The following is a 24528-nucleotide window of genomic DNA, read 5'->3' on the forward strand; positions in this document are numbered from 1 at the left end:
CAATTCCTACATTGAAGTGGAAGACAGAGACCACATTCGGGAGAAAAAAGGAATGGCCCAGAGAACCGCCTTATCCTTGTGAAGACCCAGGAAGGGTTCTCTGCAAGAAAGCCCCCCCAACTCGAAACACCCGTCTGATGGATGAGAGCTACAAGAAAAAAAAACTACCTTCTAGGACAGGAGCCGGATATGTCTCCCCAAGGGCTCAAAGGGGTAAGACTGGAACTCTGAGAGAGCTATATTCAGATCCAAGGCGGTAAAGGACGGTACGGAGGAACCGTATGTGCCACTTCCCTGAAAGGTTTCCATGGGCACCAGGAGAGGCCACGCTGTCAACCAAGACCCTAAATGCCGATGAAAGACCGGACCCTAAAGGAAGGTTGTCTCCGAGTGGCAGTGACATCTCCTAGAAGGAGACCGAGATCAGCGTACCACGCGCGACGGGGCCAATCCGGAGCGACTAGGATTTGTCGGAATGCCCTCCATCTGATCCTCCGTAGAACCCTGGGTAGGAGAAAAGAAACACGTGAGAAGGGAGACTCCCGCCAAGGAGATGTCAGGGCAGCCATGTCGTATATTTCCAGAACTCCTGCTCGGGAGAGAAGGTGGGGAGCTTTCGTGTAGTACACCGTTAGCACACCCAGACCAATGGAAGGAGTCCCTATGGAAGGAGGGAGGTGGAGGGGGCCACAGCCCACCAGTTGGGACCGGAGCGGTCCTGGAATGGAAGGCCACAAAAAGAATACCCTGTGCAGATGCAGATGAGGGAAGGTAGTAACATAGGAACTACCAAGGCATGCGGGTGTCTATAAATCATGATCCCGAGGAGGAAAGGGACAGGGGAAGAATAGGCTAGGTCCAAGCCCATCTCCCGTAGAGACTGGCGCTATACAGAAGTAGCCAAGGATCTCAGTTGTAGAAGAGTCCATCACCTGACGAAAAACTAAACAGAAAGACCCCAAGTATGTAGTGGTATGCAACACCGCTCCCACAGTAATAGGCAGTGCTCGCCCATCAGCGCAAAAAACTGAGAGGGAGGCCTGAAACCATCCGTAGAAGCCACATACCATACTGCCCCAGTTTAAGTAGAGCAACCTTAAGAACTCTACCTGGAAAGGCTCTGAAAGGGAGCAACTGCCAAGCTGGCGCCAGGGTAGGGCCCCTACCTGAGGGGATGTCCCACTGCAGCGACCACGAACTCAAGCATTAGCGAAAGGCTGCACCTGTGGAGGAAAACGCGCTGTAGCTGCTACCAGAGCGCCAGCATAACCACTTTCCCAGAGAAGGAGGAGTGGGGGATAGAGAATACAGTCAGTGAAGCACTGGACCCGTTGGAAACATACTCCCCATATATGTGCAATGGTGTACGCACTACTACTGATGCAGACAATATCATGACCGACTGGAACAATGAAGACCCATGGAGATGGGAGTCTCTAACACACAAGTGATGCTAGTAAACCCCCTGAAAGACAGAGGAGTAATAAACATGGCCAAAACCAGTACCAAAAGAACAAAATGAGCATAGCCACGTATCCACTGACGGCACTCATATAGCACTATAGTAAGAGTACCAGGCACCGTCACGTACCGACTGTTGAATTGCCGTATCTGAAGATATTCAGTTATTCCCCCGCTAGTGGATCACTTTTGAAAGGGAGGAAGGCAGGCAGGAATCACAGTGATGTGTAACACTCTGGCTATAGGAGGATAGCGTGACAGTCGGACCGTATCCAAGGTGGTGCAATCACCCTACCTATGGAAGGTGGAATGCGTACGGAGTACTTAAGCCAGTGGTAGGGAAAATACCCCACCTATAAAGCAGGGTTAATGCCCACGGCGAGAACTAGTGCATATGGCGAGTCCTGCACCCTGCAATTCCACCACCTACAGAAGGGGGAATGTACACGTCCGGCACCGAAACCAGTGTTATTGTACTGAGTCCACCTATGACAGGGGCAATGTATAAGGTCAGTACTGTATCCCAAGTAGTGCAATTACTCCGCCTAAGGAAGAGCGTAATGCCTACGACAAGTGCAGCTGGCCACCGTAGACGCAATCTTAGGAGATTGCTTCGGATTCATATCAGGGTCTGAATCAGTGATTCTCCTACCCACCCCTCGGAAGGCCACGCTCCTGTGAGAAAGGGTGCGCCTGAGCGTGACCCGGGGATGAAGGGAGGGGGTGCGGAGATGTTCGAGGAGAGGATGACCTGCTGTGGTCCGCTAGTGCGCAGGTCTGCCCCTCAGAATCTCGCCCATGGCAGATGCGGACTGCGCAGGAGGGGGCTTAGCAACCAAACTACCAAGGGGGTGGGATGGGAGCAGAGGTCCTGTATAAAATTGCGCCGGTTGAGAATCATCAACCAAACTACCTGGGAGGGTGGATTGAGAACTGGGGCCCTGTATAAAACTGCACCGGCAGAGAATTATGAACCAAACGACCCCAGAGGGTGGATTGGGAAGTTCCAGTTGTCTCCCGCTGGAATTGCGCAGGTTGGGAAATCGTCAACCAAATGACCCAGGAGGGTGGATTGGGAATCCAGAGGTTCTCCACTGTATGGCGCAGGTGGAGAATTATCAACCAAACGGCCCCGGAGGACGGATTGGGAATCCTGCAGAGATCCTCCGCTGAATTTCGGAGGTGGAGAATTAGCAACCAAACGACCCGGAAGAGATCGGGAGCCTTCTGAGCTCCCTTGGAGAGTCAAAGCGTGATGCCCGTATTAACCCCTTATGTGCAGTTGTCCCGTCTGGAGGACAACAATGAGCACTGTGCCAGGGGTTATACCAGAGGGGGAGTGAGGTGCTGGGCTTGCTAAAACCCTGTGCCAGTAGAATCTATTGCCACTAAGAGGGAGGGAGAAGACAAGACGACGCAGGAGGGTTAAACCAGGTCAGAATGGACATACTTACCTAGTCCCGTGTACTCACCTCATCTTCTGACTTGCTGCCATCTTCACCCCTCCTCTGGTCCAGCAGGGTCACCCCTTCAGCTACTGGCACTGTAGTGGCAGGACGCTGGAAAAGGGAGGCTTGGATGGGTGACCCCCTTGGCTGGCGGGATGCAGGGGAGCGAGGCTGCCCTGGTCCACCTTGTCTTCTGTGGGGGAGGCAGCAGTGCGGGTGACCGGCACTGGCGCAACTAGACCCCGGGAGAACAGGGAGGCGAGGCGGCCACTGTTTTCCCATCTGAAAAAGAAGGAAAAAAATAAGCTAAAATAACAAATCTTCAGGAGATCCCTGCAGAGCAGGGAGGTCTTGCCTCCTATTGACACTAGAAAAAACTGAAGCTCTCCCTCCAGGCTGGAGGGGGTATAGCCGCCAGGGGAGGAGCTAACAGCTTTTACTAGTGTCAACGCCTCCGAGAGGACAAAGCTATACCCACGGTTCCTGTGTCCCCCAATGAATATGGGCGAGAAAATAAGGTTATGAGTTATGACTTATGCTGAAACGGAAAATTAACTTAAAATTATCTGCATGCTAATACGGTGCTAAAATTATCTATGTCTATACTGGTAGTCACTAATTGGAAACATCTAAGGCTATTTTCACACTGGTGTTTTGGCTTTCCGTTTGTGAGATCCGTTCAGGGCTCTCACAAGCGGTCCAAAACAGATCAGTTTTGCCCTAATGCATTCTGAATGGAAAAGGATCTGCTCAGAATGCATAATTTTGCCCCGTTCCGTCTTCATTCCGCTTTGGAGGCGGACGAAACTGAGCCAAACGGATCCATTCTGACACACAATGTAAGTCAATGGGGACGGATCAGTTTTCTATGACACAATAGAAAATGGATCCGTCCTCCATTGACTTTCAATGGTGTTCAAGACTGATCTGTCTTGGCCATGTTAAAGATAATACAAACAGATCTGTTCAGAATGGATGCAGACGGTTGTATTATCTGAACGAATCCATCTGTGCAGATTTATGACGGATCCGCACCAAACACGAGTGTGAAAGTAGCCTTACATAACAGTCACAAGATACATTATTAGTAACATTATTACCGACTTGTATTACAGAATATGAACTTACAAGTGTTGAAGTACACTCCAAGAGATAAATCAATTGTCCTACACCATGAGGACCCCACATACTGTATATACTCACCTCAAAAAGGAAGGGGGGGGGGGGACGACGACTAGTTTTGTTGAATAAAATTATTATTGAAATACAATTATATTGCTATTTTTTCTTGCTGGGGTATAAGTTCCAGTCTAACAAAACGTAACATATTTCCAAAACGTACCGGTGATTCTACTGAGGGAGATAAAATACCAAAGAGAGTTGAAACTCTACGGCCAATTCCTGAGAGCATGCCTTGCCCTTGTTGCAAGAGTCGCTGGCAGATCTTTCCAGAAGCATCAGGTATTAAACGAACATGTTGGTTCTTTGAAGAAGACAATATAAAACTGCCAGCCTGGAAATATAAAAGATATGACAGCTTTACACCGTTTTAGGTTTTATTCAGTTTACTATCAAACCTGGTTATAAGTGGTGACTAAGCTTGCACGAATCAGTTTGACACAGGACTCAGCAATGGCCTAAAATTCCAAAATTTATTTTACAAACTTAAGGGTGATTATTGATTTTAGTGTCAATTTTTATGTTCCCTTATGTAAGAGAATTGGGCTCGCAAAAGTATTTTAACCCAACAGTGTTATAGTTTACCTGTGGAAGAAATATCATTTCAGCAGTACTTAGGCTACTTTCACACTGCCGTTTCAGGGTCCGCCTGTGAGATCTGTTTCAAGGATCTCACAAGCGGCCCCAAACGGATCAGTTTAGCCCCCAATGCATTCTGAATGGATGCGGCTCCATTTCAGAATGCATCAGTTTGACTTACACTTAGACTTTTTTGGACTAAGTGTATGCAGACGGATCCGTACTGAACGGATACCATTGTTTCATTTAAAGGTGCGGATCCGTCTGTGCAGATACCAGACGGATCCGCACCTAACGCAGGTGTGAAAGTAGCCTTATTCCTCCGTTGCACCACCAAATTCCACTACGCTTACATGACCACCAGGACTAACTGAGGGCTCTTTCGTTGAGGTACCAACTGGATGTGCTCTCCTTAGTTGTCATACTCAGCTACATATTGTAAATGCAGCTGAACAGAAAGACTCAAAAGCACACCAAGTCAGGACCTCAGCAGAAACGCCAGAGCCAGTCCAGGCGGTCATGTGAGCGCAGTGGAGATAGTGAAATCGGCAGTATGATGAGGTAAGTACTGCTCAAACTATCTCACTTTTACAAGCTAGAAGACAGAAGGATTTTAGTAAACACCGGAGAACCCTTTAACACACTGAGACTTTACCTTGTAAGGCTGTACACTAGCAGCTAAGATAAGGGGCACTGTAGTGTAGTTTTTTTTCTGCATCTCATTACTGCACAGTGCCAGAGAGTACAATGAAACAAGTAAAGAAACACTTCCATCAGAAAGGGTATTATTATTTTTTTAATCAATGGTCCATATTTTCTAAACCTGTCAAATTTGTAGATGGAGCAAAAAGTCTGAAAACGTGCCAAATGTATGCAAATTAGATTGCATCCCAAAGCACTAGAATTCTGTTCACCAAAAACTTTAGAACTATTCTAAATTGGACTAATCTGCGCCAATTTAACCCTTCAGGACATTTTTCACCTTTTGGACCAGGCCAGTTTTTGCAAATGTGTCACTTTATGTGGTGATAACTTTAAAACGCTTTTATGTATCCAAGCCATTCTGAGATTGTTTTCTCGTGACACATTGTACTTCATGATAGTGGTAAATTTGAGTCAATATATTTCACCTTTATTTATGAAAATATACTAAAATGTACCCAAAATTTGCTATTTTAAAAAATTTATATTTCTCTGCTTTTGAAACAGAAAGCGATACCTCAAAATATGTATTACTTAACATTCCCCATATGTCTACTTTATGTTGGCATCATTTTGTAAATGTCATTTTATTTTTTTAGGACGTTAGAAGGCTTAAAATTTTAGAAGCAATTCTTAATTTTTAAGAAAATTTCCAAAACCCACTTTTTAAGGACCAGTTAAGTCCTGAAGCCACTTTGTGGGGCTTACATAGTTGAAACCACACATAAATTACACCATTTTAGAAACTACGCCCTTCAAGTTCATCAAAACTGATTTTACAAACTTTGTTAACCCTTTAAGTGTTCCACAAGAATTAAAGCAAAGAGGAGGGGACATTTCAAAATGTCAATTTTTTTGGGTCAGTTTTCACCTTTTTATCCATTTTTTCCGTAACACATGAAGGGTTAACAGCAAAACAAAACTTAACGTTTATTATCCTGATTTTGTAGTTTACAGAAACACCCGATATGTGGTCAAAAACTGCTGTATGGGCACACGGCAGGGCGCAGAATAGAATGAACAACATAAGAATTTTGGAGGGCAGATTTTGCTCGCGACTACCTTTATGTCGCATATGAAGACACCCTAAAAAGGTACCCATAGTGGAAATCCCCCCAAAAAGTGACCCCCATTTTGGAAAATAAACCCCTTAGGGAATCTTTCAAGGTGTGTCGTGAGTACCTTGACCCCAAAGGTGTTTCATAAAATTCCCTGTGAACATGAAAAATAAAAATTCCAGAATAAGTTGCTTTACATCCACATTTTTCACTTTCACAAGGGGCAACAGGACAAAATGCACCCCACATTGTGTTACCCAACATACGCCAACACCAACGCCAACTGAATGGGCCCCCCACCCCCAAGGGCTTGTGTCGGTGGTTATTATTAGGGGGTCCTGTTTCAACCACTCTACTCCCTGACTTAGGTTTGGAGTTTTTAGCCACCAAGTTAGGGACCGGGTCACTGACCCCAGGATCACAATCTTGCGATCCAGGGATAGCAACCCCCAGTCCCAATTGGACAAAATGTGCCATTGAAGTATTCTGGACCTGAATTAGGCCCATCTCACAGCAGGAATGCAAGCAGTCATCAGATCCAGAATAGACATTGCTTTTCTTAGGGACACTTCCTTGGTTCTGCTGAAAGACCTGATTTTCTGCTGAATAGCTTTCCTCTTGTCTATCGAAAGATAAGATATCAGCGCCTGGGAATCTAATAAGATGCCTAGGAAAACACATTTGGAGGTTGGAACTAGAGACGATTTGTCCCAATTTATTAACCAGCCAAGGCTCATCAGGGTCCCCAGGACCTCCTGTATTTGAGATCTCAACACCTCTGGGGACTGCCGTATCAAGAGAAGGTCATCCAGGTATGAGATTATAATGATGTCTGATCTTGTTATCCCTCCCATTACCTCCTCCATTAGCTTCATGAAGAGCCTCGGCGCCTGAGAGAAGTGCTCTAAACTGCAAATGGACAATTGATTCCCCCATCTTTACCGCTACCCTGAGGTATTTCTGAGATGATGGATGAATGGGCACGTGATAGTAGGCATCTTTTATATCTACTGAGGCCATCACGCAGTTGGGGGACAGATGGAGGACCGTGGAGGAGATGGATTCCATCCTGAATTTCTGGCACGTCAGATATTGGTTGAGACTCTTCAAATTTATTATCAGTCAAAACGTCATGTTGGGTTTGGGAACCAAAAATAGGGTCGAATAGATGCCCTCTCCTTGTTTGTTTTTTGGGACAGGTACAAGGACTGCCTTGCCCAGGAGGTTGTTTATTTCCTCCATGAGTGCTGCCTGTTTTGGAGAATGTTGGTTTATGGAAGTAATTTTTTATGTCCTGGGTGGTAGCCTTTTGAAGTCTAGGCGGTAGCCTTCCTCTATAATACTCCTTACCCAGGCGCTTGCGGTAATATTTCGCCAGGCAGGAGAAAACTCAGAAAGACGACCGCCTACCTGGGGTCTGGCGTCATTGCTGAGAGGAACTCGAAGTCTGAGGTTTGGTTTTAAACAGCACGCTTTTTTATTTATCCGATCTCCGTTCCCTTCTTTTCTTCTGATCCCCAAAACCTTTCCTTCTCTCACTATTCCGAAATGGCTTCCCCTGTCTAGGAAAGGACAGCATTGGAAATCCTTTATTTTTTATCAGATGCCTTATTTAAAATATCGTCCAAGGCTGACCCAAACTAAAAATTTCCTTGACAAGGAAGGGAACATAGCCTAGACTATGATGCCACATCACCCTCCACCCCTTCAACCATAGGGACCTTCTAGCTGAATTGGACAGTGTGGCCGCTCTAGCAGAAAGTCTCAATGCATCAGCGGAAGCATCAGAAATGAAATCCACTGCTCTGGACATGGTTGGTATAGTTTCCAGAAGCTGATCTCTAGGAGTCTTGTTCTTTATATAAGACTCTAGTTCCTCCAACCAGACTTTTAATGACCTTGCCACTGAAGTAGTCGCTATATTCGGTTTAAAATCAGAAGTGGATGCCTCCCAATTCTCTCTTAAGTAGGCGTCTGCCCTTTTGTCCATGCGATCTTTAAGGGACCCTAAATCCTCAAACGGAAGAGCTGATTTTTTATTTATTTTTGCTACTGGAGCGTCTACCCTCGGTACTTTCTGCCAAGCCGATACTTCTTGATCATCAAAAGGTTACTTTCTCTTAACCGCTCTAGGGATAAATAATTTGTCGGGCTTCTCCCATTCATGTTTAATCAGGTCTTTGATATAGCCCTGAACGGGGACTTTTTTGGCTTTAGGCTTTCAAACATGAGTTCTGGCCTAGACCTGGACTCCTTTTGCTCCTCCAGCTCCATTGTGGATCAAACCGCCTTTAATAGCAGATCCGTATCCTTCACTCTGAATAACAGCTTCCCTGTCAAATCCTCAGAGGAGGAATCTGAGCTTGCAATGGCACCCTCCTCAGACTCCGTAGTATCCTCCACTAACGTCTGAGCCTTCTTATGTCTGGATGAGCTAGGCAGTGATTTTTTTAAGATGTTCCGCAGAAGAACGAACTTCCTTTTTAACTAACTCCTGGATGCTTTGCAATAAAGATGGCGACTCATCTGATACTAACTTATCCAGACATGGTTGGCAACATGTTTTGGGGTAAGACAGGCCCAATTTACGCTTGCAAATTCTACGCTCCTTAGCTCTTGTTTTGTGGGTAGCTTTTCTTGGGGCTTCTTTAACTTGCATTTAATAGAATAGCCCCAATCAGTCTAATTCTGACACAATAATAACTCCCCAACGGGAGATGGTGGGGGTTAACCCCTCTTACTTACCCCTCCTGCCTGTCAGTGTGCAGTTGAATCTCCCTGCATGATGCTGCTTCAAGGGGGGCAATGGAGGGAAGATCTGGCCGTCCGGACAGGTATCTGCTTGCTGCTGCTCCCTCCATGCTGGCTGGCGTTCCCTCTTTCAAATGGGCTGCGCAACGCCGCCATGTTTAGGCTCCTCCCCTTCCGGCCAGTGGAACGCACACGTCACTTCCAGGGTGACGCACACGTTCAGACTCGGCCTGCGAGAAGATCCACCTGCCCCCTCACGCCGAACTTTGCCGGCTTGGTAAGGGACCACGAGGCAGCTACAGGCATCCCCCCATGGCACTGAAGAAAGAAAGAAAAAACTTCTCAGGGGCTCCTAGTGGAGACTTACACCGAACGGTACCTCCACTAGGTTTCCATCCTTTTAACCCTAGAGGTCCTGCAGCCCCAAAGACAGACCTGAGAAGAAATCCTCCTGTCTCTGGAAAGGAAACAAGAAAGAACTGAGTGGTGGAAGGCAGTGGCCCAATTTAAAGATCTGGGAAGTTCCCGTTTCCTCTCACAGGTCATGGGGCGTAATGGAAAAATGGCTTGTTTTTATATTTAGTTTTTTTTTTTTTTTACGGGTATTCACCTGAGGGGTTAGGTCATGTAATATTTTTATAGAGCAAGTTATTACGGACGCTGCGATACCTAATATGTATACTTTTTTTTTATTTATGTAAGTTTTACACAATGATTTTTTTATTTTTTGCTTCAAAAATGAAATCATGTTTTAGTGTTTCCGTAGTCTGAGAGCGATTACCTTGGGTAGGGTATGATTTTTGCGGGATGAGATGACGGTTTTATTGGCACTATTTTGGGGTGCGTGTGACTTTTTGATCGCTTGCTATTACACTTTTTGTGATGTAAGGTGACAAAAAAAATGGTTTATTTAGCACAGCTTTTATTTTTTACGGCGTTCATCTGAGGGGTTAGGTCATGTGATATGTTTATAGAGCCGGTCGCTGCAGACACGGCGATAGCTAATATGTATACTCCCCCCCCCCCCCCCCCCCCCCCTTTAACTTTATTTGGGGAAAATTACATTTTTGTTAATTTTTTAAACTTTTTTTTACTTTATTTTTAGGGTAACCGCTGCAGAGAAAGGGATTACAATAGCATGGTTAGGTACAGCACACACTAGCAGATCGCTAGTGTCTGGCAGCTAATTATGTCAAAATTTGGTGGTAGAAACCCTTTAACCACTTCAACCCCGCTAGCTGAAACCCCCTTAATGACCAGGCCACTATTTACACTTCTGCACTACACTACTTTCACCGTTTATCGCTCGGTCATGCAACTTACCACCCAAATTAATTTTACCTCCTTTTCTTCTCACTAATAGAGCTTTCATTTGGTGGTATTTCATTGCTGGTGACATTTTAACTTTTTTTGTTATTAATCAAAATGTAACGATTTTTTTGCAAAAAAATGTCATTTTTCACTTTCAGCTGTAAAATTTTGCAAAAAAACCGACATCCATATATAAATTTTTCGCTAAATTTATTGTTCTACATGTCTTTGATAAAAAAAAAAAATGTTTGGGTAAAAGTTATAGCGTTTACAAACTATGGTACAAAAATGTAAATTTCCGCTTTTTGAAGCAGCTCTGACTTTCTGACCACTTGTCATGTTTCCTGAGGTTCTACAATGCCCAGACAGTAGAAAACCCCCACAAATGACCCCATTTCGGAAAGTAGACACCCTAAGGTATTCGCTGATGGGCATAGTGAGTTCATAGAACTTTTTATTTTTTGTCACAAGTTAGCGGAAAATGATGATTTTTTTTTTTTTTTTTTCTTACAAAGTTTCATATTCCACTAACTTGCGACAAAAAAAGAAAAAAAATCTAGGAACTCGCCATGCCCCCCACGGAATACCTTGGGGTGTCTTCTTTCCAAAATGGGGTCACTTGTGGCGTAGTTATACTGCCCTGGCAATTTAGGGGCCCATTTGTGTGAGAAGTAGTTTGCAATCAAAATCTGTAAAAAATGACCGGTGAAATCCGAAAGGTGCACTTTGGAATGTGGGTCCCTTTGCCCACGTAGGCTGCAAAAAAGTGTCACACATCTGGTATCGCCGTACTCAGGAGAAGTTGGGGAATGTGTTTTGGGGTGTCATTTTACATATACCCATGCTGGGTGAGAGAAATAAAAAATTCTAGGAACTCACCATGCCATACAAAGTTGGCATTTGACCAAGATATTTATCTCACCCAGCATGGGTATATGTAAAATGACACCCCAAAACACATTCCCCAGCTTCTCCTGAGTACGGCGATACCACATGTGTGACACTTTTTTGCAGCCTAGATGCGCAAAGGTGCCCAAATTCCTTTTAGGAGGGCATTTTTAGACATTTGGATCCCAGACTTCTTCTCACGCTTTAGGGCCCCTAAAAAGCTAGGGCAGTATAAATACCCGACATGTGACCCCACTTTGGAAAGAAGACACCCCAAGATATTCAATGAGGGGCCTGGCGAGTTCATAGAAATTATTTTTTGGGGCATAAGTTAGCGGAAATTAAATTATATATTTTTTTTTTCTCACAAAGTCTCACTTTCCGCTAAGGCCCCATGCACACGGCCGTTGTTCACGGCCGTGTGCGGGCCGTGGAACCGCGGCCTGGATCCCTCCTGAGAGCAGGAGCGCACGGCGTCACTGGTTGCTATGACGCCGTGCGCTCCCTGCTGCCGCCGCAATACAGTAATACACTGGTATGATCTATACCAGTGTATTACTGTACTGTGCCGGCAGCAGGGAGCGCACGGCGTCATAGCAACCAGTGACGCCGTGCGCTCCTGCTCTCAGGAGGGATCCAGGCCACGGTTCGCACACGGCCGTGTGCATGGGGCCTAACTTAGGACAAAAATGTAAATCTTTCATGGACTCAATATGCCCCTCAGCGAATACCTTGGGGTGTCTACTTTCCAAAATGGGGTCAGTTGTGGGGTGTTTGTACTGCCCTGGCATTTGAGGGTCTCCGCAATCATTACATGTATGGCCAGCATTAGGAGTTTCTGCTATTCTCCTTATATTGAGCATACAGGTAATGAGATTTTTTTTTCCGTTCAGCCTCTGGGCTGAAAGAAAAAAATGAACGGCACAGATTTCTTCATTCGCATCGATCAATGTGGATGAAAAAATCTCTGCCAAAAAAAAAAAGGCATCTGCCAGGACATAGGAGCTCCGCCCAACATCCATACCCACTTAGCTCGTATGCCCTGGCAAACCAGATTTCTCCATTCACATCAATCGATGTGGATGAATAACTCATTGCCGGGATTTTTTTTTGATATACAAAGTGTTTGCCAAAGCATAGGAACGCCGCCTCCTCCTCAGCTCGTATGCCTTGGCAAACGTATCTTTTACTGCAGAGTAGAAATCTCGTCTTGCAGCGCCGCATACACCGACTTGCGTGTAATCTGACAACAGCGCAATGCTTCTGTCAGAATGCACATCAGTGCTGCAGCTAGTCGATCGGTTGGTCCACCTGGAAGGTAAAAAAAAAAAAAAAAGAAAAAGAAAAAACCAGGCCGCAACGCAATAATTTTATTAACTTTGGAACAGAACATATAAACTTTAACTTTTTGAACTAAACATTAACCTTTTTGCTTACTGTTTTTTTTTACCTTTATAGAACAAACCTCTCCTTCCCCATGGGTTAATGTGCAAAGCACAAATCGCCCAAAGATGTGGCAAAGTGCGTTATGCACTTTGTCCCAGGTGAAAGGAGACGTTTGCAGCAGCTGTGAGTGAATGGGCCCTAATAGCCCTGTGTGCCTGTCCTGGTGAGATGTGATCCCTATGCTAGGTGTACCTGTGTGTGGTACTTCCGGAAACACTCTCCAAAAGCATAGGGCAGGGTGGTCAGGACAGTCAGGACAGAAATAGCGGTTGTCACGCCTTATTCCACTCCTGCTACAGACACAACATCTTTTTCGGGGCGACGGTTGGGTTGAGGTACCAGGAACGACATTGGGGAAATGTCGCTCGTGTAGACGGCTAACTACACTGGTGGATGGGGCCACGGAACCTCCTGGGTACAGGAGGTTCTCGATGATCTTTTCCTGAAATTTGAGGAAGGATCCAGTTCTCCCAGCCTTACTATAGAGAACAAAACTATTATACAGAGCCAATTGAATTAAATATACAGACACCTTCTTATACCAGCGTCTGGTTCTGCGGGAAACTAAATATGGAGACAACATCTGGTCATTGAAGTCCACCCCTCCCATGTGAAGGTTATAGTCGTGGACTGAGAGGGGCTTTTCAATGACACGGGTTGCTCGCTCAATTTGTATTGTTGTGTCTGCGTGAATGGAGGAGAGCATGTAAACGTCACGCTTGTCTCTCCATTTCACCGCGAGCAGTTCTTCGTTACACAAGGCAGCCCTCTGCCCCCTTGCAAGACGGGTGGTAATGAGCCGTTGGGGGAAGCCCGCGTGACTAGTTCGCGCGGTGCCACAGGCGCCAATCTGTTCTAGAAACAAATGCCTAAAGAGGGCCACACTTGTGTAGAAATTGTCCACATAAAGATGGTACCCCTTGCCGAATAAGGGTGACACCAAGTCCCAGACTGTCTTCCCACTGCTCCCCAGGTAGTTAGGGCAACCGACCGGCTCCAGGGTCTGATCTTTTCCCTCATAGATCCGAAATTTGTGGGTATAGCCTGTGGCCCTTTCACAGAGCTTATACAATTTGACCCCATACCGGGCGTGCTTGCTTGCTTGGGATGTATTGTTTGAAGCCAAGGCGCCCGGTAAAATGTATTAGGGACTCGTCTACGCAGATGTTTTGCTCAGGGGTATACAAATCTGCAAATTTCTGGTTGAAGTGGCCTATGAGGGGCCGAATTTTGTGGAGCCGGTCAAAAGCTGGGTGGCCTCTGGGACGGGAGGCGGTGTTGTCGCTAAAGTGCAGGAAACGCAGGATGGCCTCAAAACGTGCCCTGGACATAGCAGCAGAGAACATGGGCATGTGATGAATTGGGTTCGTGGACCAATATGACCGCAATTCATGCTTTTTAGTTAGACCCATGTTGAGGAGAAGGCCCAGAAAAGTTTTAATTTCGGAAACTTGGACTGGTTTCCACCGGAAAGGCTGGGCATAATAGCTTCCTGGGTTGGCGGTTATAAATTGTGTGGCATACCTGTTTGTTTCGGCCACGACTATGTCTAAGAGCTCCGCAGTCAAGAACAGCTCAAAAAATCCCAGGGCCGAACCGATCTGAGCTGTCTCAACCCGAACTCCAGACTGGGCGGTGAAAGGGGGAACTACAGGTGCGGCTGAAGTTGGGGACTGCCAATCAGGGTTTGCCAGCACCTCTGGGATTCTAGGGGCTCTACGGGCCCGTCTTTGTGGTGGCTGCGACGGGGTCACTACTGCTCATGCCACCGTACCAGCTTCAACTGCCCTTCTGGTGCTCGCCACTTCACCAGGTTGTACGGCAGTGCTGGTACTAGGTCCAGGGAGGGCTGCGCTGCTGGTGTATGCCTCACCACGTAATCAGACAGCGCCAGCCCCACTCTGCTGCGGATCCTGCGCAACCTGTGGTCTAGAGACACGGGGCCGGGTCAGCCTCCTCGTCCGAACTTTGGGTCAGAGAGCCACTGCTTTCTACAGGTTCGTATTCTGACCCGCTAGATTCATCAGATGAGGGTTCCCATTCCTCATCCAACTGGGTCAGAAGCCTGTAGGCCTCTTCAGAAGAATACCCCCTGTTAGACATGTGGGCAACTAAATTTAGGGGTATTCCCTGAGACTACCCAAGAAAAAAAAGCAAGCCTGTCTTACAAATGGGAGGCTAGCGAAGTACCGGAGGCCGCTGCGGTTGATAAAAAATATCAAAACAGATTTTTTTTATCGCCGCAGCACGTGTAAAGTGAATGTGCAGTGATCAAAAAATATATATTTTTTGTCACTGCGGTGGGGCGGGTGTGGGCAAACGCACGTGTGGGCGACCGATCAGGCCTGATCGGGCAAACACTGCGTTTTGGGTGGAGGGCGAACTAAAGTGACACTAATACTATTATAGATCTGACCGTGATCAGTTTTGATCACTTCCAGATACTATAAAAGTACAAATGCTGATTAGCGATACGCTAATCAGTGACTGCGGTGCGGTGGGCTGGGCGCTAACCGATCCCTAAACTACCTAACCAAGGGGCCCAAACTATCCTAAAATCTAACGGTCAATACCAGTGAAAAAAAAAGTGACAGTTTACACTGATCACTTTTTTCCTTTCACTAGTGATTGACAGGGGCGATCAAAGGGTTATTTGGGGTGCAGGGGGGTGATCTGGGGCTAGTGTGTGGTGTTTGGTGTACTCACTGTGAAGCCTGCTCCTCTGCTGGATCCAACCGACGAAAAGGACCAGCAGAGGAGCAGGGCAGCCATATAACAGATCATATTTACTAATATGATCTGCTATGTGGCTTCTGATTGTTTTTTTTTTTTAAATCATCAGCTTGCCAGCCGCGATCATTGGCTGGCAAGCTGATGACGCGACCCCCCTTGACGAAATGCCGGCTCGAACTGCGCATGCACGGGCCGGCAAAGCGCGTCATCTCGCATCTCGCGACATGACGCGTATATGCGTGACTCTGCGCAGCGCTGCCGCCTCCGGACCGCACATCTGCGTTAGGCGGTCCGGAGGCGGTTAAGTACCAGGACAACATGCCGTACCGGTATGTCATGTGTCCTGAAGAGGTTAATTCTTGTGGAACACCTAAAGGGTTAACAAAGTTTGTAAAATCAGTTTTGAATACCTTGAGGGGTGTAGTTTCTAAAATGGGGCCATTTATGGGTGGTTTCTATTATGTAAGCCCCACAGTGACTTCATAACTGAACTGGTCCTTAAAAAAGTGGGTTTTGGAAATTTCCAAACAAAGTAGATTTATGGGAAATGTAAAGCAATAACTATTATATGAGGTATCACTATCGGTTTTAAAAGCTGAAAAACGTAAAAAGTTGCGTTTATTTTTATTTTTTTTGCCAATTTGGAATTAAAAAAAAAAAACAATAGGAAAAATATTGACTTAAATGTACCACTATCATGAAGTACAATGTGTCACGAGATAATCTCAGAATGGCTTGGATAAGTAAAAGTGCACCAATGATATTACCACAAAGTGACAAAAAACTTAAAAAAAAAAACGGCACGGTCCTTAAGGTGAAATATGGCAGGGTCTTGAAAGGGTTAAATGCAGAAAATTGTTCTGGACAGTCAAAACAAATGATGAAACCTCCTATACGGCTAATCCATTGTCAGTATAGAGCTATTGTGAGGGGAAGATGATACCTGAGGACTAGCTATAGCTATGATATATACTTGAGCCCATAGAGATTCATTGTTTCTGGGCAGCAAATCCTTGTTTACACAGCATAATCTGCTGGTCAGAAACAATGATCTAGGTGACTGCATCAACAATGCTTTCACCCAATGACCGGATGATCGGCGGAAAAATGTACATAGGGTAATTATCAGAAACTATTATTCCTAGGAATGCTCTCTCCTGATAATTGCCTTGATTGTCAGCCCCTGTATAGGGGCCTTAAAGGGGTTATCTGGGAATTAATATTTATGACCTATCAGGATAGGATAGGTCTACAATATCAGATCGGTGGGGGGGGTCTGACATCTGGTACATCTGCCGATCAGCTGTTCGAAGACGCTTCAGCTTCTTCTAAGGTCATGTGACGTCACTGGTCACACGGCCCAATTGCAGCTCAGCCCTATTCAAGTCAAGGGCACTTACCAAGCACAGCCGCTATACAATATAAGGTGCTGTGCTTGGAAAGAGCAGAGAGGCCTCCCCACTCACCAGAGCTCCGGTGAGCACCACAGCTTTCCACAACAGCTTAATAGTGGGGCTGCCAGAACTTAGACCCCACAGCTGTGATAGCGATGACCTATCCTGTGGCTGGATCTCCACTGGACCCCATTATGATCAATCGGGCCAGCAGGCAGTCAACAGCCTGCTGGAACTGTGAAAGAAGCCTAACTAATTCAATACAGGAGGGTTCTCTCTGTCTGCATTGATGATCTGACTAATGTTAAGTGAGACAATTTGTTGTCCTATAAGTTCATACAAGGAAGATGTTAAAGAGCCATGAAGAAAGCATGGAGGGTTTAAAAAAAAAACTTATAAACACAAAACCATGCAACCATTCTGGATTTAAAAAAAAAAAAAAAAAAAAAAAAAGACATTCACATATAGGTGGCTGAGTGGTTAACACTGCTGCCTCGCAGCAATGCGGTCCTAGGTTTGAATGTGACCAAGGACAACATCTGCCCATTCCCATGTTTGCATGGGTTCCCAACAGGTATTTCGGTTTCCTCTCATACTCCAAAGATATACTGATAGGAAACGTATATTGTACACTCCACTAGGGACAGAGAGTGATTATAAATGTCTGTAAAGTGCAGTGGAATGTCAGCGCTATATAGGTGAGTAAATAGGTCATTAAAAACATTTGAAAGAAGTATCCCTTTAAAACCCTGTTCTCTACCCCCTAGCAAACAGCTGGCACATCCTGTGGAAGGAGTAAGGAGGAGAGGACAAGAGAAGGACAGGGAAACAAGCAAAACAATACAGTACAGACCAAAAGTTTGGACACACCTTCTCATTCAAAGAGTTTTCTTTATTTCCATGACTATGAAAATTGTAGATTTACACTGAAGGCATCAAAACTATTAACACATGTGGAATTATATACATAACAAAAAAAAGTGCGAAACAACTGAAAATATGTCATATTCTAGGTTCTTCAAAGTAGCCACCTTTTGCTTTGATTACTGCTTTGCACACTCTTGGCATTCTCTTGATGAGCTTCAAGAGGTAGTCACCTGAAATGGTTTTTACTTCACAGGTGTGCCATGTCAGGTTTAATAAGTGGGATTTCTTGCCTTATAAATGGGGTTGGGACCATCAGTTGCGTTGTGGAGAAGTCAGTTGGATACACAGCTGATAGTCCTACTGAATAGACTGTTAGAATTTGTATTATGGCAAGAAAAAAGCAGCCAAGTAAAGAAAAATGAGTGGTCATCATTACTTTAAGAAATGAAGGTCAGTCAGTCCGAAAAATTGGGAAAACTTTGAAAGTGTCCCCGAGTGCAGTCACAAAAACCATCAAGCGCTACAAAGAAACTGGCTCACATGCGGACCGCCCCAGGAAAGAAAGACCAAGAGTCACCTCTGCTGCGGAGGATAAGTTCATCCGAGTCACCAGCCTCAGAAGTCGCAGGTTAACAGCAGCTCAGATTAGAGACCAGGTCAATGCCACACACAGTTCTAGCAGCAGACACATCCACAGAACAACTGTTAAGAGGAGACTGTGTGAATCAGGCCTTCATGGTAGAATATCTGCTAGGAAACCACTGCTAAGGACAGGCAACAAGCAGAAGAGACTTGTTTGGGCTAAAGAACACAAGGAATGGACATTAGACCAGTGGAAATCTGTGCTTTGGTCTGATGAGTCCAAATTTGAGATCTTTGGTTCCAACCACCGTGTCTTTGTGCAACGCAGAAAAGGTGAACGGATGGAATCTACATGCCTGGTTCCCACCGTGAAGCATGGAGGAGGAGGTGTGATGGTGCTTTGCTGGTGACACTGTTGGGGATTTATTCAAAATTGAAGGCATACTGAACCAGCATGGCTACCACAGCATCTTGCAGCGGCATGCTATTCCATCCGGTTTGCGTTTAGTTGGACCATCATTTATTTTTCAACAGGACAATGACCCCAAACACACCTCCAGGCTGTGTAAGGGCTATTTGACCCTGAAGGAGAGTGATGGGGTGCTGCGCCAGATGACCTGGCCTCCACAGTCACCAGACCTGAACCCAATCGAGATGGTTTGGGGTGAGCTGGACCGCAGAGTGAAGGCAAAAGGGCCAACAAGTGCTAAGCATCTCTGGGAACTCCTTCAAGACTGTTGAAAGACCATTTCAGATGACTACCTCGTGAAGCTCATCAAGAGAATGCCAAGAGTGTGCAAAGCAGTAATCAAAGCAAAAGGTGGCTACTTTGAAGAACCTAGAATAGGACATATTTTCAGTTGTTAAACACTTTTTTGTTATGTATATAATTCCACATGTGTTAATTCATAGTTTTGATGCCTTCAGTGTGAATCTACAATTTTCATAGTCATGAAAATAAAGAAAACTCTTGAATGAGAAGGTGTGTCCAAACTTTTGGTCTGTACTGTATATATTTTACAATATGCACCAAAAATATATTTTGATGGAAGTGTCCCTTTAAAGCGGAATGCTCTCTAATTACAGTGGTTCCTCATAAACCTAAAGTTACTATGTGATTACATTATAGAACATATAAGCAGACTTATCCACCCCATGTGACACAATTGTAACCACTAAATCTTACCTTTACAGCTGTTATAAACAAACAAACCGAATCTCCAAAATCAGCATAAGCTTCTGTGTAAAACTCTTCATGTGTGAGACATGGCCAATAACGGATTGATCCTTCACCTGTAGCTGCCATAACTCCAACTGACTATGTAACAAAATACATTTTGACAATGTGAAGATGATATACTTTGAAAACAAATTATAAAACCTATTAATCCCTTAACAGTTTTGCCCAAGCTCTGTTTGACCTTTGAGAAAAGGACAACAGTTGAGCCCAGGCAAAGCTCGGCCAGCAGGGCGAGGACCAGTATAACACCTCATACCTCCGGATCAGTAGAGATATGCACCTGGTCTTTTAAAGTGGACAGTCTAAGCTTTAAAACAAGACCAAAATCAGAGCACTATCTCCTCTACTTTAGGAGATTTTGCTGTTATAAATCAGGTTGGGAATGACAGTAGCTGAAAATTAAACCAAGTTGCTAAAAGCTATCTCCCAATGTAGTGGAGATAATGGTGTAATGGTCTGGTCTTGTTAAAGCTTAAATTGTCAGCTTTCAAAGTTCAGGTCAAGATCTCTAGCTGCTTCCAAGCCCAATATATGAAGACTTAAAGGGGTTGTGTCACTTCAGCAAGTTGCATTTATCATGTAGAAAAAGTTAATACAAGCTACTTAGTAATGTATTATGATTGTCCATATTGTTTCCTTGCTGGCTAGATTAATTTTTCTATCGCATTATAAATTCCGTGGTTACGACCACCATGCAATCCATCAGCAGTGGCCGTGCTTGAACACTGTAGGGGGGGGGGGGGACACCAGCCTATGAGCTCCCACGGGCCAGGCCACCAGAGAGGTTGGGACTTTTTCCTATAGTGTGCAAGCATGGCCATCACAGGGTGGTCATAACCATGGAAATGAGAAGTGTATAATGTGATAAAAAAATGAATCTAGCACGCAAAAGGAAGCAATATGGATAACAACAATACATTAGTAAGTGGCTTATACTAACTTTCTCTACATGATGGATGCCAATTGCTAAAGTGAGACAACCCCCTTTAAAGAAGTCCTCACCCTTCAGCTGGCTGTGAACACACATTAATTCAAGATCCATTTCAATGGAGAATGAAATACTGAGAATATCAAACTCTTCAGAGACAACAAGGGCTCTGCTACTGAACACTGCAAGTTCTGCTACCTAGCATGCTAAACATGTCCCATTCACAGGTAGCAAGTGCCAGGGTGGACAGGAATACTTTAGCGGTGAGAAAAGGGGAGAATACTATATGTTCAGTGTACAGGACAGTAAACCAGCAGAATATAAAGACCAGCAGGAGTACCGTGAAAAAGAACTTTTACTGTGGTATACCCCCCCTTCTGCAAGTGTCTCAAAGGCGGTTCTCGGCATTGAAGCTCTCTGCAATAAGTTACTTCACAGCCCCAACCACCTCTGTATGTCTAACCAGACCAGAAACGCCATCACTGCTGAGAGCACTTCAACATGAGGGTCTACCTTCAGGGCATTTGGAGGGGTGGCACACACAAGACAGGGCTCCAGAAGCCGCCAATGCAACTAAGAATTTGCATATGGCAATAAGAATTAACAATTTTGTTGCCATTTGCAACTAGCACCACCACCACAATGCAGCTCCTCATAGTGAACCAGTACCATGCATGTATGGCATCTGGTGCTGGGATTTCAGTGTACCGCACATGTACCATGCGGTAATAAAACCATTGCTCTCTGGACGTCAACGACTGAGAAGAAGATAGAAGAGGTTTTCTACTACTACTACTTCTACCCACTCCTTTAGGCCTCATACACACGACCGTTGTTTGGGTCCACATCCGAGCTGCCGTTTTGGCGGCTCGGGTACGGACACATTCACTTCAATGGGGCCGCAAAGGATGCGGACAGCACTCCATGTGCTGTCCACATCCGTGGCTCCATTCCGCGGCTCCACTAAAAAAAAAATATAACATGTCCTATTCTTGTAGGCGCTTGGCGGACAAGAATAGACATTTATATTGCCGACGTCCGTTCCGCAAATTACGGAAGGCAACACGGGCGGCTTCAGGTTTTTGCGCACCACAAAAAAATGGCACGGTCGTGTGCATGAGGCCTTACTCAGCATTTACCACTCAATGAGTGCAATGCAGTGAATATAGACACCAGCTTCACTACAATAATTCACATGCAAAAAGAGTCTGCAAATTGTATTAGCAGGATGAGACTACAGCAAAAAAACTGATGCATACATACAAACAACAGCAAGGCAGAGTTCACACTTCAGTTATTTGATCAGTTATTCTCATCAGTTATTGTGTGCCAAAACCAGTAGTGAAGCCTACTCAGAGATAAGGTATAAGGGAAAGATCTGCACCTGTTCTGCGTTTTTGACCCGAACATACATTTGGCTCAACATAACTGACCAAATAACTGAAGTGTGAGCCTAAGGCTTCATGCACACGGCTGTGCCGTTTTTTGCAGTCCGCAAACCACGGATCCGCATAAAACGGAAACCATCCGTGTTGTCTTCCACAATTTGCGGAACGGAATGGGAGGCGGCAATATAAATGCCTATTCTTCTCCACAAAGCGTGGACAAGAATAGGACATGCTTTTTTTTTTTTTTTGCGGGGCCGCAGAACGGAGCCACTGAAGTCATTGAAGTGAATGGGTCCGCATCAGAGACCCAAACAACGGTCGTGTGCATGAGGCCTAAGCTTATACAATATACAGTCAATGACAAAGAAAATAAAAAAACGCACCCAGATGGAAATGTTGGATTGCTGCAGAACTCAGCAAGCAGATATGTCTCAGGCAATGAAAATGATCACAGGTATGATAAGAGACTAGGTCTCTCCACAAGAGGGTGTACAAACTGCTTCCCTCACTGGACCTATAAAAAGGTTCTAGTTAAAGAGGTTTTCCAAGAGTTTTTTACTGATGACCTATCCTCTTTATAGGTCATCAGTATCTGATCAGTATGAACGCAACACCCGGGACCCCTGCCGATCAGCTGTTCGAGAAGGCATCTGTGCTGGCTGGTAGTAGTGCTGCAGCCTTCTCTCAGCTTAAAGGGTTTCTACCACTTGAATATCACATATTTGGTGTTCAGACACTAGCGATTCGCTAGTGTCTGTTCTTGCCTACAAGCTAATTATCACATTAATCCGGGCTGCCGATACCTCAAAAAAAGCACTTATATCTTTATGCAAATGAGCCTCTAGGTGCTATGCAGGCGTTTTTCTAAGCACCTAGAGGCTCCGTCTACCTTGCATTTTGCCGCCCTGCGCCTCGCTCCAGCACGCCCATCTCTCACTGTAATCGATCCTCCCCCTGCTTCAGCCTTCCGAAATCCCGCGCCTGCGCCGTCCGTCGCGGCATTCGGAGGCATTCGGCAGGCGCAGTCAATGTCTGACCGCTTGCTGCTGGGCTTCGTCTGTCCCACGGAGCTCTGTGACGTCATCGGCGCAGGCGCAGTTGAAATGTCTGAGCAGGGAGCGGTCAGACATTGACTGCGCCTGCGCCGAATGCCTCCGAATGCCGCGACGGACGGCGCAGGCGCGGGATTTCGGAAGGCTGAAGCAGGGGGAGGATCGATTACAGTGAGAGATGGGCGTGCTGGAGCGAGGCGCAGGGCGGCAAAATGCAAGGTAGACGGAGCCTCTAGGTGCTTAGAAAAACGCCTGCATAGCACCTAGAGGCTCATTTGCATAAAGATATAAGTGCTTTTTTTTGAGGTATCGGCAGCCCGGATTAATGTGATAATTAGCTTGTAGGCAAGAACAGACACTAGCGAATCGCTAGTGTCTGAACACCAAATATGTGATATTCAAGTGGTAGAAACCCTTTAAGCTAGGCCATCTGACGTCACGTGCATCAGTCGCATGGCTTATGTGCAGCTCAGCCCCATACCATGCACAGCCGCTATACAATGTAAGGAGTTGTGTTTGATAAGCAGAAACAAGGCTGTAAGTGCCGATGCCTACATGGAAAAGCTGATGGGTGGGAGCCCTGGGTGTCAGACCCCCAAAAATCAGATCCAGAGGATAAAATCAATAACACACACTTGGAAAAACCCTTTAACACACATACGTTCAATGGTCATTTTATTCCCACTTTTTTTTACTAACCTGCTAACCTACACATTGATACTTTGTATCTAGGATTATAAATACAATATACGTAATAATTATTCCTCTTTGCACTATTTTAGGCATAATGTATGCATTTGTTATATATCACCGTTCAGACTTTACTCTCCATTGTTTACAATATACATGCTCTATACACATATGGGATCCTGTATATGTATTTGTTTTTATTAGTACTTTTATTACTATTTTATTATTTGTTGTTACTAGTCTTTCGGTAAGCTAACCAATAAGGTTTGGTTGTACAACTACAATCATAAATTTTTATTATAGACATGCCTATACAATGCTTTAGAAGACAAAGTTTGAAAGGGGGTGCATCTTCAAACTAAGAGAAGGATGGTAGTTTTGACAAACTGCCTGCTATTGAGGCCATTCTGATCTAGCTGGTGATTGGGAGCAGTCGTTAATTGCGTGCATGCTCCAGAGAGACCATCAATAGAGAAGATTGCTTGATCTGCCAACAAGCACAAGAGGCTTCCACAGTTTCATTGTCCACCATCCAGGCACAGGTGGTACCTTCATTACACACCCCTGTTTCTGCCCAGACCATTTCCAGGCACTTAAAAAAAGGAAATTTGGTGTCACAGCAACCACTACATGTCCTGTTATTGACACAGCCAGCCACCGTCACCTTAGTTTGCGGTGGTGTCACGAACGAAAAATCTAAAATGCTATGGATTTGGACAGTATTGTTTCTAGCAACAAATCTAGGTTCAAGTATGGAGTCCTTGTGGTGAGTGCCTTTGCTGTGGAGAGCCACACTACCCCAGCTGCTACTGTAATGATCTGCGGAGCCAT

The 24528-nt window shown here is 45.3% G+C and overlaps 1 protein-coding gene across 1 annotated transcript in view; it reads right to left on the bottom strand.

The window, feature by feature from the left end:
- Positions 1-24528, bottom strand: part of NUP133 (nucleoporin 133) — a 279976-nt gene that overhangs the window by 216004 nt on the left and 39444 nt on the right. Inside the window, exons 5-6 of the mRNA XM_044292116.1 lie at positions 19586-19717; positions 4252-4422 (exon numbers count right to left, since the gene is read on the bottom strand). Coding sequence (XP_044148051.1) covers positions 4252-4422; positions 19586-19717 — 303 coding nt within the window. The remainder of the gene's footprint in view (positions 1-4251; positions 4423-19585; positions 19718-24528) is intronic.

The sequence above is a fragment of the Bufo gargarizans genome, chromosome 4 (genome assembly GCF_014858855.1).
Source record: "Bufo gargarizans isolate SCDJY-AF-19 chromosome 4, ASM1485885v1, whole genome shotgun sequence".
Taxonomy (NCBI): Eukaryota; Metazoa; Chordata; class Amphibia; order Anura; family Bufonidae; genus Bufo; species Bufo gargarizans.